The following is a 14,856-nucleotide window of genomic DNA, read 5'->3' as shown; positions in this document are numbered from 1 at the left end:
GCATACGCCCCGATGTATTGCTGTATTGTAGGGCATACATAGCCCAGCCTTAGTCGGCTGAGCTTGGCTTTTGTTGTCTGGTTAGCTGGTAAAAAATCGTTTTTATTTTATTGACTAAGGTCATCAACCAACACTCGGGCTGCTGACTATGGAGATGGAAACGACGATGATGAGCCGCGTAATCTTGAATCTCTCGTGCCGCATCTTCACTTGAACAGCAAATGCAGCTGACAAGCAATGGCGGTGGAGGTTTTCGTTTCTTTTCGATTCGATTCGTTTCAAGATTTTTGGAGGTTAAATCGCCCTGTTTTAATCGGAAATTGTGTCAGCAGTTAACAGACCTCAGTGCGGAAATGCTTCGATATCACCGAAAAAATTTGCAGATCTGCAGTCGGATAATTCAAGAATTACACTTATGAGGAAATACCAGCTGAAAAAGCGGAGATTAAGTGTTTATATGGTGGCAATTAAATCTCAAGATCATGGGAATTCCTAGATTCCACGAATTGACTTCTTCCACCCGTTGTTTGCTTAGTTTCTAAACATATTTGTTGGTTAAGTGGTTAAGTTTTATTCTCTTCCTTAATGCTCACTTCTCTTGGGGATTTAATTTCCAACCCATTTTGCTTTGTTTCATCTTCGATAATCTTTTTCATCACAATTTGTTGATAAGTGCAAACATAGCCATTGACCTATTGCCATAGATCCAAATGTATATATGGCTGTGCACTTGTAGACAAACACGCGCATTGACCAAATATTTGTTTTTTGTTGGAGGGCCCAAACATTTCATTATCACTTGCCCCATCATCTTCAGCTGCGATTTTACTTTCAGCTCCCGTGGCGTGGCAATTGAGATGAGATTCGAGCGCACATCAAACGCTTAATGGTCTTTAAATTATTTTTTTTGTGGCTTGTTCAATTAAAAGCTTAAGATACTCACGCTGCCATACAGTTGCCTTCAATTATATGCGTATGGGTAGATAATGGTATGGGTAGCATTTGAGGTGTTTGTTATGGGCCACCTAAACTTCACGGATCACATAAGTGTGTGTAAATGAGTGTGTGTGTCGGACTCGCAGCACTTGGAGTTTTGGGCCGGCCAGTTATAAATAGCTCAACACTCATTACAGTTAGCCACATTACTCGTTAGTGCCTAATTGTGATAACTACCGGAGCGTGCAGTGCCAACTGAAATTCAAACTTAGCCAGGACCTTTTGAAAAGTCTCTACCAGATTAATCCAACTAAACATGCAGTCCTCCAGCATCTTTGTCCTGGCCATTTGCGCCTTCGCTCTGCTCTCCTCCATTAGGGCTGCTCCTCTGGACGACTCCCAACATGCCACCATCCTGAGATACGACAACGACAACATTGGCACTGATGGCTACAACTTCGGGTGAGTAACAAGGACAATGCGCGGGATATTTCCAAGGATTGGAACTTTATGTACCCTCGCCTTCCTAAAGGAAGAAGCCATTGAAATGAGTTAATTATCTGGATTTTAGGTACGAGACTAGTGATGGAGTCACCCGCCAGGAGCAGGCTGAGCTGAAGAACGCCGGCACCGACCAGGAGGCGCTTAGTGTGCGCGGCTCCGTCAGCTGGGTGGCTCCCGATGGCCAGACCTACACCCTGCACTACATTGCCGATGAGAACGGTTTCCAGCCCCAGGGCGACCATCTGCCCCACAACTAAGTATTTCCTCTTGGTGTAGTCAGTATCGAAAGCAGTATTTCTTTATGTTATAAAAAAAATCAGGGTTTTAAAGTATTTTAATGTTCATATTTCATTATAATAACATAGTCGATATCAATACATAAATAACTCAATCGTATTGTTTGATTATTAGATTATCAAAATGAAATGCCAGTCTTCAGCTAGTCTCTTAGGATTTTTTGCGATCATAAAGTGAAATGAGTTCGATCGTCCCTTGAACCCGGATCAAAAGATGTTCACTATGCTAAATTGAATATTTACAGAAGGGCTCTTTCAATGAAATGAAAAGTATGACGCAAGAGATGGAAGAACAGGGTGCCTGTTCTCTTCACATTTTTCATACGCACCGTTGAACGTCGAAATGCGGTGTGTGCCTCGTCTTGGCTCGTCTCGTCTGGCTACTTTGCCTGGACGGCCTTCGGTTGGCAGAAACCTGCAAATTTTTGGCACAGCCAAACATGTTTGGGTTTCTGTTGTCTTTGTAATTAATACATAATTAAAGTGGCGCATATTGAAAAATGTGCGAGGGATCTGGCCACAAATGAAAACGAAGTTTTGAAGGTTAATTTCAGGCGTTGATTTAAATTTCATGCGATGCTAATGAAATTTGGAAGACACCTTCCAAAAACAACATACAGCATACAGAGAGCAAAACGGCCAAATTAATATGCATGATATAAAAAGCGACAATGATCAAACTAGTTTTGGAATGAGACGATTGGACGCATTGACCGATCTTTAAGCTGCTGACGTAGTTGCCATGCCCAATTTTAAGTTGAACACACTTTGGCTAATGCCTTCTTGATTTACATACTTATTGTTGTTGATGTACAGAACTATTGGCTGATATGCTCAAAGAAGTTCTAAATATACATACGTATATGAATCGAACTGGACTCATTGCTATTTACCGATTGTTATATTTATTATTTATTTATTTATTAGCAGAACTATCTTGCCTGACGACTATTTATTTCTAGTCATACCAGCTTGATAAGATGCATAATATATGTGCAGGTACATTAATTCGAAAAACCCGATGAAGCATCTCATTATAGTTTTGCAATTTCAAAATGCGCCCCCATTTAATTCGCGCAGCTGAACAAAATGACATAAATTGTATATGAGATATGCAAGCTTTTGTGGCTTGACTGCGCCTTGAATTAGTTTGCTAGTCAAGTATAAAAGTTTTCATCCTGCACTCCATCGATATCATTCGCATCGAACTCTTCGAGATCTGCAAACCAGCCATAATTCAACATGAAATTCCTGATCGTTTTCGTAGCCCTCTTCGCTTTCGCTTTGGCTAACGAAGCCCAAATTCTTAACTATGAATCCGATGTTGGACCCGAAAAATTCGATTATAAGTAAGTAGACTGCCAGCTGCCTCAGAATAATGTCTAACTGATTCGAAACCTTCGTATTAGATATAAGACCAGCGACGGCCAGGCGGCTAGCGCTAGGGGAGAGTTGAGATACGCTAACACCGACCACGAGTCCCTCGCTGTCCAGGGATCCTACCGCTTTGTTGCCGATGATGGCCAGACCTACGAAGTCAAGTATGTCGCCGATGAGAACGGATTCCAGCCCCAAGGTGCCCATCTGCCCGTTGCTCCCGTGGCTTAAGCTATCCAAAGAGTTAACGATCTCTTTTTATTGTTTTACTGAAAAATCCTTCAATTATTAATAAAACCTCAACAGATTGATTAAAAATACATAAGCACATGAAAATGTTCGTTTTGAAACTTTGGTTTCGGAAAAATAATTTAACAATTGTAACTTCTCCTAACGAAGTTTTCAGAATGCTTTTTAATGTAATCATTTTGCAACAAGTCAATATTTATGCAAAATAAATAACTAAAAAACTAAATTTCGAATCGTACATAGTTTCCACATATTTATTGCTGAGCTGTGAGGTGGGGACGCCAAGTGAGCCTGCGATCCACGGTCAGCCCTAAGTACTTGGGTGTGGCTAAATTAGGGATGGTGTCTCCGTTTAGAGAGACTGGACGGCATTCTCCTCAGCGAGAAAGTGAAAGTGGATTATGCGATTTTTTCTGCGTTCACTACGAGGTTCCAGCTTTGCATTCTAGGGCTTATTGAATTAAGGTAATTTTGGATGATGGCTGTGGCTGTGACAGTCGGCGAGACGAGTCGGCGGAACATTCGCCGGGACAGTCCAAGGACACTGCCTTGTTGTACTCCGGCTCTAATGGGAATAGGCGAGCTTATTAAGCTTCCACTTACAAAACTCTACTCTCCAGGTAGGACTCGAGACGGCACAGAAATATTTTTTCGCTTCGAATGCTTCCAGTGAAATTTTTCGGCCGATCCGTGGGATCTTCTTAAGCCAACCTGGTGATCAGGAATCATTCTGGCGTATCCCGCTGACTCTCTCGCCGACTTGTCCCGCCGACTGTCCAGCCGACTGTCCCGCCGACTGTTAAATGTTATAATAATTGAGTAATTAAATTAATGAATGGATGGTTACTGAATTATATTGAAAAATTAGTTGAAAAGCATTTACAGACCCATTTAATTTCTACGTGAGATCTAAGCTTTTATTTTCTGCTTGTGAGATTGCCATCTATTGATAAGATTTCCTTGTTTCTCATGTGGATATCTATAACAGCCGAGTCTTTTTGCCAGTAACAACTGACTTAGTAAAACGAATTTGACCAATTTGCCTAAACTTGTTAATTTGCATTTTGTGCTAGGCTTTCAGCCTTTCAAAGATAATATAAATAAGATAATAAAATCAATAATATAAATTTTTCACATTATGTTTTGACTACTTTGTATGCGTTCAGCATAATCGAGAGGTTGTCCAACTATTTAAGACGCGACCTGGCCAACAGAGAGCATCATTCGTCGCAAACTGTTCGATAACCGCAGATCCAAACACCAAACAACAATCACCATGAAATTCCTGATTGTCTTCGTCGCCCTCTTCGCCGTGGCTCTGGCTGCTCCTGCCGCTCAGGAAGCCGAAATCCTGCGCAGTAATTCCGACGTTGGATCCGAATCATTCAAATACGAGTAAGTTGCCTATCAGAAATGACACAAGAGGATACCTAGTTGACGCTGACTTCCTTCTTAGGTTTGAAATTACCGATGGACAGGCCGCTCAAGCCGAAGGTCAGCTGAAGAACATTGGATCTGAGAACGAGGCTATCTCTGTCCATGGATACTACCGCTTCGTTGCTGATGATGGTGTGACCTACGAGGTTCAGTACATCGCCGATGAGAACGGATTCCAGCCCCAGGGTGCTCATCTGCCCGTTGCCCCCGTGGCCTAAGTAAAATTGCTTTGGCCTTTAGCAATTTTAAAGCCACACTATCCAACTCCTTGTTAATATCCCCAGACATTACCAAACCGTTCCTATCCCTGTTTTCGAAGGACGTAAACTAAGTCAACCAGCACCACTTGTTAAAAATTAAAGGAATTTAATTGCCTGAACTTATGTGTGTTTGCTTTCATAAAATGCATAATTATTTTATTTCTCAGAAGAAGTCAAAATTGAGTAGGGGAGTATATTGGGAAGGTCGTAGCCGAAAAAGATACGACTGAGTATAGAAACTGGTCACAGCGTGTATACTATACGTGACCCCTTATAACCAAACCTGCACGATTAAAAGTTTGTAACATACTCTGATATTTGAAGAAGCTAAGAATATTCCACGCTTGCGTAATTGCTGACTGATATTTTCTATTAATAATTAATGTATATACCAACAGTAGTGTACACAAACAGGCATTTGCTGAGGCTTTTACTTATTCAAACATTAGATGATAATATGAGAAATGACAATGGCAAAATCACAATGCACAATAATACAAAGTTAAAATACAGAACCTAATGCATCTCGACTAGAAGACATCGTTTAAACCTGAGTCTGTTTATGTTTTATATGTATATAGCAAATGGTGATCATTCACTGTTTTGTATACAAATTTTCACCATTCTATCTGTTTGTTTCAAACAAACATGTTCACGATTAGCTTAATTAACCAATAAGATTTGAGAATTTAAAGGTGATGGCAAGGCGTCATTCTGTCTATCAAATGGCTGTCGACAAGGTAATTGCATACATTACCTTCCGTTGGATATACCTGCATGCACGATTAGTGCAGGGTACTTAGAGTGTTAATCTGTAATTAAAATGTGTTTTATTGAATGTTAGCATTATAGCTGATTTCTTTATTTTTAATTTGTTTTATTATTTTGCATTTTTCACCGATGAGGACATAATCCAGAGATTTCGTATAAAAGGGCATCAGACGATCGCATCGCAGTTCAGTAAAGTGCAGCTTGGTGTGACGGAGACTCTGAAAAACTAATTCTTTCCGCAATGCAATCGACTTTCATGTGGCTGGTAGCCTTCATGGCAATTGGGATCTGTTTGGCCTTTCCCGCTGGTGAGGATGCCCAGGCGGAGACCATCAAACTGGAGAGCGAGAACACGGGCGATAAATATTCCTTTGCGTAGGTATTGCCCATAAATGTTTTTTACATAAGGCATTTCATTTAAAAAAATTTTTAACCATAAAACTGAGATACTAGTTTGCGTAGAAACGGCTTGAGTTGACTTGACGAAATGGATGTATATAAATATATACATATAAACTTTATTTGGTTGCACATGTCTCCCTCATTGCGTTGCAAACTTCTGACTGATATCATAGGTATAACCCTCTGCAAGGGTAAAATTAAAGAGCGTAGCTTTAAATGCTTTAAATGCTTAATTGTAACAGATGTTAAATTATTTTAATTTCCTACATAAAAAATCAATCAATTATTAATTTATTAAAAACAATTAACATCGAATTCCAGCTATGAGACGAGCAACGGAATCTCACGCACAGAGACCGGTGAGGTGAAACCTGGAGCCGGCGAAGAGGATGGGTCCTTGTCTGTGCAGGGATCGACCAGCTGGTCAGCTCCAGATGGCAAAAAATACGAGATTAGTTTCACGGCCGACGAGACTGGGTACCATCCCAAGTTCAGGCTGGTAGTCTAGGAGATACCTGGATGTATAATGATTCCGGATTCGAATAATGAAGTTGATTTTATCCAATGTAAAAGATTCGTAGAATTAGAAAAGTATATAGAAACAAATTTATATATTTGAGAAAGCCCCCAAGTTTCTTTGACGTCACTAAGATTGGCTGGATTTTTAGAAATATAATATATGCTCAAAGAATTGTAAAAAATTTGAATAATGAAATATTTATGAACGCGATTCTTTTTGGCCTATAGTGTAATTTAAATTTTATATTAGGCCTTTTAATGCTCCTACTTCAAACGAAAATGAAATCCGAACTAGACATTTCACATTAACATTGATTTTGCTCATTATGTCTTGTACCCGTGTGACTAGTTCGGCCGCGCTTTGAATAATCGCCATGAGTGTGCCATCTATAAAAGGGTCCATAGTTACCATTCGACTTGAACTGTTCGATAGCCGCAGATCTAAATACCAAACAACAATCACCATGAAATTCCTGATTGTCTTCGTCGCCCTCTTCGCCGTGGCTCTGGCTGCTCCTGCCGCTCAGGAAGCCGAAATCCTGCGCAGTAATTCCGACGTTGGATCCGAATCATTCAAATACGAGTAAGTTGCCTATCAGAAATGACACAAGAGGATACCTAGTTGACGCTGACTTCCTTCTTAGGTTTGAAATTACCGATGGACAGGCCGCTCAAGCCGAAGGTCAGCTGAAGAACATTGGATCTGAGAACGAGGCTATCTCTGTCCATGGATACTACCGCTTCGTTGCTGATGATGGTGTGACCTACGAGGTTCAGTACATCGCCGATGAGAACGGATTCCAGCCCCAGGGTGCTCATCTGCCCGTTGCCCCCGTGGCCTAAGTGAAGTTGTTGCATACACCGTAAGCAGCTTTAAAGCCCACCAGTCCTGCAAAACTCTTTTTTATCTTCCCCAACACTTACCTACTTCCGGTTTCCCTTTTTAAAGGGAAAGAATCCTTAGTTACAGAACGCAGTTTGTTGAATATTAAAGAATGTAGATTTTATATGAATTCGTTTTATTTTAAATGTGTTTTTCGCTCAAATGGTCGGATTAAAAAAATATCGTTTTTGAATGCGATTATTTGGAAATATGTTTTTAAGTTGTTCAGATAAATAGAACTAGATTCTTATGGCGAACAACGGACCTATTTAAAGGTTTTTGTTTTCAATAAACAATTCCTAAATAGTGTAGAATAGGTACATTGAAAGAATTGGTATTTTTTTCTTTTAAAAAATTTTAAAATAAAAAAAAATATTTTTTACAATTTATATAAAATTTTTTATTTTAAATATTATTACTATAACGGCTATTATTCCCGGTCATCTTCAGTCTTTATTAGGTGTTCTTAAAATATGAACATTATTAAAAAAGAAAAAGTTTTCGGTCCCTTGTAAAAATATTAAAAAATAATATTTATTTTGCCTATTTTGTAGTTTTTCTTTTCTTTTTATCGGCATTAGTCTTGAAAGACGGAAACAAGGGTTTAGTGTTTAGGGTTTTTAACCAAATCAAACTAAAAATCCACGCATGCCTTAATAAAATAAAAACAAAAAGTTCTCCTAAATGCATAGTCGGCTTTGCGGATTAAAACTTTTTTGTTTAATTTTAAAAAACTCTTTAGCTTACTTTCAGGCTATAGCTATTCAGATTGCACTGAAATCGAATGACTTGGGCAACGAACTTTTTTAATCCCTTGTATACTTTTGTGGGCTAAATACTAATGACTAGTATCTTCGTGACGCGTCTGTTAAGACTTGCATCATTTATGCTCGTATTGAAAGACAACTGTTATAGCAATTAATATGCAAATTTTAGCATACAACATCAGTCATTGCCGAACTTGACAACAATATTTCAATTACAATTGGCTTCCAGTATCCGGCAGAAGATAAGCTCACTGCTGATTGCCGATCGGAGAAAATAGAGAAGTGCAAACATCTTCCTCATTGCATTCGAATTTGCTCATCAAGCAGGTCAAGTGCTTGGCTGTTGATGAGACTCAACAAGTTGGATTGCAAATACATTGGAGTCGATTAATTATTAACAAATAGAAATCGGCTATAATTACCCTTCAGCCCTGATCGCCGATTTTAAAGACCAATCTAAAATGTTATTAAATTTCAATGCAATTAGAGTCTGAAACATATGTGTGAGAAGCTATTACTAATAACTTAGACCATTCTAAATTTAATCTTGGACAATTTCTTTCACAATTTCATTTTTTTTTGGATCTATATTTACTGAAATATAAAAAATATCTAATAACGACTTTTGTATGCACATTAGTAGAAATCAATCTAAAAATAAATCAATCCGGATCAAAAATACTCAGGAAGTCTAGCAATAAAAACCAAAAAGACTATTACCAAAACTAATTTAGCATTTGTATAAAAATATCGACGATGCAAATTACTTAGTATTTCAGAACTAGCTGACAAGCAGTTTAAATAATCAAATAAATAACTTTTCAAAATGCATGAAATTTTAAGTTATAAGCGCAGGCTTGGCTGAGGCTCAATAGATGTGATGCGATCTGGCCAATGCTACCAGCTATGCGGTCCGACTTGGCGAAATATACAACGTGGAGAAGGCAGAGATTCGCACGCACACTTGGCCAACGAGCAGCGGCAGGTTCTCGTCCGCCTCTAATGTTTTATAATGTTTACCTAATATTATTAACATTGTCAATTCGCTGCCGAACATCGTGGGGTGTGTTTCATTCTAAGGCGCTTGCTCCGAGCCGATAATCTAGCCGTGAGAAACGCGTCTTTCCGTCCGCTTGAAATCTAAATATTTATAATCGCGTATTTGTATTAAAATATAAACGACCGTTTATTTATGCGTTTTTGTGTGAGCGCTGCCAGTTTATAATAGGGCGCGAAAATAAAATAAATTTGTGACCGATTTAAATAAATATTACATTTCCAAAATGAGCCTAAAATGTATGGCATTTGTCTGTGCTGTAAGTGCTTAAGTATGATCCCAATTTTGAACCTGTCCATTCATTGAGTTACCTTTAAAGCTGCTGCTCTTGTGTACCTTGGCCCATGTCCTGTCGGCCGCGACCACAGTGCGTCCCTACAAGTTCGGCTTCACCATCGACGAGCAGCAGCATCGGGCGGAGAAGAGAGGTGAGCTGGTTGAGCTAGCAAATGACGCTAATTAAACCATTAGCATATCTTGACTACTGTGCGTCGATTTATTGACACCGAAACCGAAATATGTAAATAGATGATGCGTCATCTCGAGAGTCGTTAGGAGCAGATGCACAAATGCAGCGCCATCCAGCAGCTGGCAGCCAGCATTAGCCAAAAAGAGCCATAACTTTTGACTTTTGAGCCGGAGTGCGAGTGGCGGCTTGTGCAATGCCACACAATACACGTTTGATGGGTGCACGGTGCACCTGAGCGACAGGTCACCAGCAATTGAAATATTGAAATACCAGCCTCCGATGGCAATTAGCGGAATCTTCACAAACACATATGGCCGGGGGTTCATCTCTGAAGTCCATTGTGTAGTGTCCAAATGGCATGCATGGTCGTTATGATTTTTATTTCCATGCTGAATCGGTGATAAAGTTTTCAGAAAATCGAAAACGAAACGTAGCCGATTTGCATAACATGTAGACTCTTTCGAATACACAAATGTTTGGCTTATTTATGGTTTTTCTTTCTTTGGCTAATGCTAATTTCAAAAGATCAGCCACATTTCAATATTTATAAGTATAATTCTGGCATATAAAATGCCAGAGTTGAGCCAAAAATTTTGGATTACGTTCATATTAACAAACAAATTCAGGAACTCGTGCATGCAAAATGGCATTTGTTTGTTGTATAACTATTCAAAGGAGAATGAACGGTATCCTAACAAAAACGATTTCGGCATCTTTGATTTAAATATTGAACGATCTATTGATCAACATCAGATTTTTGAAGTCTAGCTTACGGGGCATTACTTCAGAGCTATAATAAGTAACTTTAAATTTAACAAACTAGAAAGAAACGTGTTGTCACTTACAATATATTTACTTGTATTTTACTATTGGTTACATAATTTACATTTTTTCTAACCAAATACTATTTGAATTTGTACTTGCCTTCTTTATAAATAGTCTCTTGATTAAAAACAATAGGTTTTTAGAACGTGTAGTGTAAAATAATTAATTGGGAATAAATGTACCAATAGTTATTAGTCTTTTAATTTTGGTTAAGTAATTTAATTTTTATTACCCAGTAGAATGTATGTTAATTTTATGTTTGGTTTTTTATTAGTGTTAATTTTATAACCAAAAAATGATAGTCTTAATTTTTATTGATACGAGTTTAATAGTTTTCATTATTTAGCCCAGCTCATTGAACAATTTAAACTCAAATCGATCCCGACAAAAGAATAAATTACAATAAATAATTATTTTCAAACCTCGTCGAAATCGATCGAGACAAATGGGAAAGTGACACGAAGCCAAATTTGAATTAAACCTAAAACAAACAAGCGAAAGCCAATTGATGCAAACCGTTAAAACTTGTTGGCCAGTATTGTGGAAACCAGTTTCCAGACACAAAGGCCACAAGCCAGAATTTCAAATGAGAACATTTTGGTGGGTGGCTGGACAGGATGCTTCGGTGAGAGTCGCACCTCTTTCAGACCATCCACAGATTATTAATTCATCAGATTAATAAATTCATCTCAACATAGGAATGTTTCTTACGTAGGAAGCTGTCTAACATATCAATGCAAGGTGATGGGGGTGTGTGGTGCGGTTGCTGGGTTTTAAGAAACCAGCTCACAAGTTATGATCGCCATTATCGATACAGTTTATTAAATCTTAATCTTTATGGGCCTGCTCGGGGCTGGTTATAAACAAATTAAAAATCAGATATCGGCGTAAAATTCGCATTCATTTTCAAAATGAACACAAAATCTTTTTGGCCAAATCTCATCTTGTTTCCCGACTCACAGATGAACGCGGCATTATCATGGGCGAGTTTGGGTTCATCACTGCCGATGGTATCTATCACGTGACGGTCTATGCCACCGACGAGGAGGGCAAATTCCGGATAATCTCCATGAAGAGCTATCCTTACGCGGGTCCAGTTGGTCCAAGTGAGTATTCACAGAATTCTTGACCGATTACCTGTGACAGCACTAAAATATATGCTTTTGGCCTGATAATATTATTTATTAATTCAAATCATAAGCCCGGTTGAAATCAAACTTCCATTCAGATTATTTCCTTTAAAGTCATACTGGTTTTCGAGCTACGTGGTGTTCTAAATATAACCAATCGTTTTTGATTTGATAAGAATAATCTTAACTAGTAAAATATCTTTTGGCTCAATAATGAACTCTTGTTTTTAAATTTAATACACATTATTTGGGCATTCATACTGACACTTCTGACAGAGGATTACAACTATATAGGTGATCAAGGCCAACTTTTGAATTATTTGTAATATTATTTACTTCCCAGAAAGTGTTCCTGTGACAACGACTCCAAAGGTCGTGGTTCCTGCAGCTCCGGTGGCTCTGCCCAAGTACAACTTCAAATCGGAGGCCTGTTCCGGTTGTTTCCTGAAAAAGTCCCCTCCCAAGACGGAAATTCGCACACTTTCCCAGCCATTGGCTCCAGTTCAACCAGGTAAGCCCGATGGCTCTTCAGACATCGGCCTGAATGTGCAGTTGCCCTTCCGGGAATCCATTGCACAGACTGCGGCAAGTCGTCTTGGTTTGCTCCAAGATGCAGTGCAAACTTCCAACACAAACACGAAAGCACCAAACACTAAAAAAATCGAACTTGGTCTTAACTTAGCAATGAACACATACTACACAACAAAGAATGCTGTAACCGGACATGTGAGCACGCAGACCTCCAATTCGCAATCTCCGAGTGCCAACACAAAGATCGACTACAATGTGGGCGTGGTCGAAAAGGCTTCACCGCCGGTTTATCCGCCATTAAACATCCGGTTAGACGAGGACGTTATAAGACAAGCTATTACATATGCCAACAGGATACCTGGCTCTGTGCCCTTGGCCAATCAGCAGCTTGTTGAGCCCTCATCGGTGCCAGCGAGCCAAGTGAAAATCTTCGCTGCAGATGGAAATGCAAAGGTTCCACTTGCCAGTAACATTCAGTCCGTAGCACAACATCCGAACGCGGGCCTTAAACACATTAATAGATCGGGAGTTTCTTCTGCGAAAACATTGGCCAATTCGAAGACAAGACCCCCACACTCACTAAACCCACACCAAACACCTCTTTTGAGTAAGCCAAGGCGGGGACTTATAATTAATTTATTATTTATAAATTTATTTAATATTAAATGTCATTTCGAAATGCACTGCTTATTAAATACTTAAGCCATCTAGCGGAACCATATTGCACTAAGATCGTACACAGCTTACACGATTTCTAAACTATTTTAGATAATGGTATGTGTCTCTACTAATACCCTTGGGATTTTTATTAGGTGCAGCAACCGGCCCGGGAATTTCTGGAGTGACAGCGAATACACCAACCGGAAGTGCACCCTGTAAGTGATAAGAGGAAATTATCCTCTTAAGCAAGAAGAAGTAATAACAAATTGTTAACAAATTTAGCAAATGGTGGAAGCATCGCGGTGGGTAGGGCGCCTGGTAATCCACAATCTGGCGGATCTGGAGGCATTCTCGGTGTGGGAGCTCGAGGAGGAAGAAAAGTCTCGGGTGGTGGAATTGGTTCTGGAAGCGGCCTTGGAGGAGTCTCTGGAGGAAGCAAAGCCTCAGGAATCGGCGGTGCGATTGGATCTGACAGTGGAATCGGAGGAGGTACTACTGGCAGCAAAACTTCAGGATTTGGCGGAGGAATCGGGTCTGGCCGTGGAAGTGCATCAAGTGCAACGGGTGATTTGTACAAATTCAAGTACATCCTGGACTACAATGGACACGAGGAGACCGGCGGTCGCAATGGTGACAAACAGGGTAGCTACTTCGTCATCGGCGAGGATGCAGTGCAGCGGACCATTGAGTACATTGCGAACGAGTTTGGATTCCAGCCCCACGTCAGCTGGCGGAAATTGGACGCCAAGGAAGCGCTGCCCGAGGAGAATTCACTGAAGCACTACGAGTTTAAATGGTTTAATCAGGAATAGTAATGATACGGTGATTTTCCGGTGGATTATTCCAAGACTACGGTAGGCACCTCTTTTCCCCATGTTGTACATAACAATTTTTGGTTAATTTCGAATAAATACAACGTTAACAGAAAAGTGTAGTTTTTTTTTTTTTTGAATTGGGTTTTATTTTGTTGAAAGTTTTTGCCTTAAATTAACTAAATTCTTAGAGGGTTTCGGTGTGTGGGCATCGCTGATGTTCGTTTTATATTTGTTTTCGCATCGTAAAGTTTACATTCAGAATTTAAAATTGTATACACTTAGATCGTTAACGATTAGTTCGCCTTTTATCGTTTTCCGATTTGGTAAATACACATAGTTACACACATTTAAATTTTTTATATATTTTCCTCGTATTATTATAGTTAAACTTGGACTTAAATTTAGAATGTTTTCTTTTTTACACACAAATATATAGTATGTCTAGATTTGGGATTAATATGTACTCGTAATTTATTTCAATATTTATTCGTTTGTAATTTGGTATTTAAAAAATATATAAGAGTTTTAACTGTACAATCAACTATCACAGTCAACCATCTCAAAACGATAAGTTAAAAAAGAAAGTGTTCAAACCCATGATAAAATTCAATATATAATTTACGTAAACCCAAATAAACTACATTACTTTCTAAACATTTTTACACTTAGGCAAATATTTATTTACAAATCGTAAATTGAAGTGAGAATGTGGCAAACTTTTATAAGTAGACTTTCACGGTTGTGCTGAACGTTATTTGGAGGATGATATTGTTATTTTGCTATTTACAAATGCGTCCACACACAAAATGCTAACAACAATTGAAGAATTCTAGAGCTATTTCAAGTCTTAGCCTGGAAAATGCCTGCTTTGAATTTGAGAGAAGAGCTTGTCCTTGATACACTAAAAACACTTAGAGTTTGGTTTAGCTTCGAATGTCAACTATTTCGGTTCCGTTTCTTAATTGTAT

The 14,856-nt window shown here is 38.9% G+C and overlaps 6 protein-coding genes across 8 annotated transcripts; all 6 read left to right on the top strand.

Moving 5' to 3' along the window:
- The first annotated feature begins 1,142 nt into the window (after positions 1-1,142).
- LOC6610980 (endocuticle structural protein SgAbd-6) lies at positions 1,143-1,836 on the top strand. Its single transcript, XM_002035501.2, has 2 exons — positions 1,143-1,398; positions 1,508-1,836. The coding sequence occupies exons 1-2, from the start codon at positions 1,253-1,255 to the stop codon at positions 1,695-1,697; spliced, it is 336 nt and encodes a 111-aa protein (XP_002035537.1). The 5' UTR covers positions 1,143-1,252; the 3' UTR covers positions 1,698-1,836.
- A 1,090-nt stretch (positions 1,837-2,926) lies between these two features.
- On the top strand, positions 2,927-3,435 carry LOC6610979 (larval cuticle protein 65Ag1). The gene is made up of 2 exons (XM_002035500.2): positions 2,927-3,085; positions 3,146-3,435. The coding sequence occupies exons 1-2, from the start codon at positions 2,979-2,981 to the stop codon at positions 3,342-3,344; spliced, it is 306 nt and encodes a 101-aa protein (XP_002035536.1). The 5' UTR covers positions 2,927-2,978; the 3' UTR covers positions 3,345-3,435.
- Positions 3,436-4,582: 1,147 nt separating this feature from the next.
- Positions 4,583-5,178, top strand: LOC6610978 (larval cuticle protein 65Ag1). The gene is made up of 2 exons (XM_002035499.2): positions 4,583-4,757; positions 4,819-5,178. Exons 1-2 carry the CDS (start codon positions 4,639-4,641, stop codon positions 5,015-5,017), a joined length of 318 nt encoding a protein of 105 aa, XP_002035535.1. The 5' UTR covers positions 4,583-4,638; the 3' UTR covers positions 5,018-5,178.
- Positions 5,179-6,010: 832 nt separating this feature from the next.
- On the top strand, positions 6,011-6,962 carry LOC6610977 (endocuticle structural glycoprotein ABD-5). Its single transcript, XM_002035498.2, has 2 exons — positions 6,011-6,205; positions 6,554-6,962. Exons 1-2 carry the CDS (start codon positions 6,072-6,074, stop codon positions 6,738-6,740), a joined length of 321 nt encoding a protein of 106 aa, XP_002035534.1. The 5' UTR covers positions 6,011-6,071; the 3' UTR covers positions 6,741-6,962.
- Positions 6,915-7,758, top strand: LOC6610976 (larval cuticle protein 65Ag1). Its single transcript, XM_002035497.2, has 2 exons — positions 6,915-7,334; positions 7,396-7,758. Exons 1-2 carry the CDS (start codon positions 7,126-7,128, stop codon positions 7,592-7,594), a joined length of 408 nt encoding a protein of 135 aa, XP_002035533.2. The 5' UTR covers positions 6,915-7,125; the 3' UTR covers positions 7,595-7,758.
- Positions 7,759-9,438: 1,680 nt separating this feature from the next.
- Positions 9,439-14,002, top strand: LOC6610975 (protein lethal(3)malignant blood neoplasm 1). 3 transcript variants are annotated; one of them, XM_032718304.1, is made up of 7 exons: positions 9,440-9,717; positions 9,778-9,886; positions 11,715-11,858; positions 12,226-12,393; positions 12,565-13,020; positions 13,226-13,288; positions 13,356-14,002. In XM_032718304.1, exons 1-7 carry the CDS (start codon positions 9,685-9,687, stop codon positions 13,883-13,885), a joined length of 1,503 nt encoding a protein of 500 aa, XP_032574195.1. In that variant the 5' UTR covers positions 9,440-9,684; the 3' UTR covers positions 13,886-14,002. The 3 variants fall into 3 exon arrangements, with proteins under 3 accessions (XP_002035532.1, XP_032574195.1, XP_032574196.1); XM_002035496.2 differs by having other exon boundaries at positions 9,439-9,717; positions 12,226-13,020; XM_032718305.1 differs by lacking the exon at positions 12,565-13,020 and having other exon boundaries at positions 9,441-9,717.
- The last annotated feature ends 854 nt before the right edge of the window (positions 14,003-14,856 follow it).

This window comes from Drosophila sechellia, chromosome 3L (assembly GCF_004382195.2).
Source record: "Drosophila sechellia strain sech25 chromosome 3L, ASM438219v1, whole genome shotgun sequence".
Lineage (NCBI taxonomy): Eukaryota > Metazoa > Arthropoda > Insecta > Diptera > Drosophilidae > Drosophila > Drosophila sechellia.
This window is presented reverse-complemented; position numbering and strand designations above follow the sequence as displayed.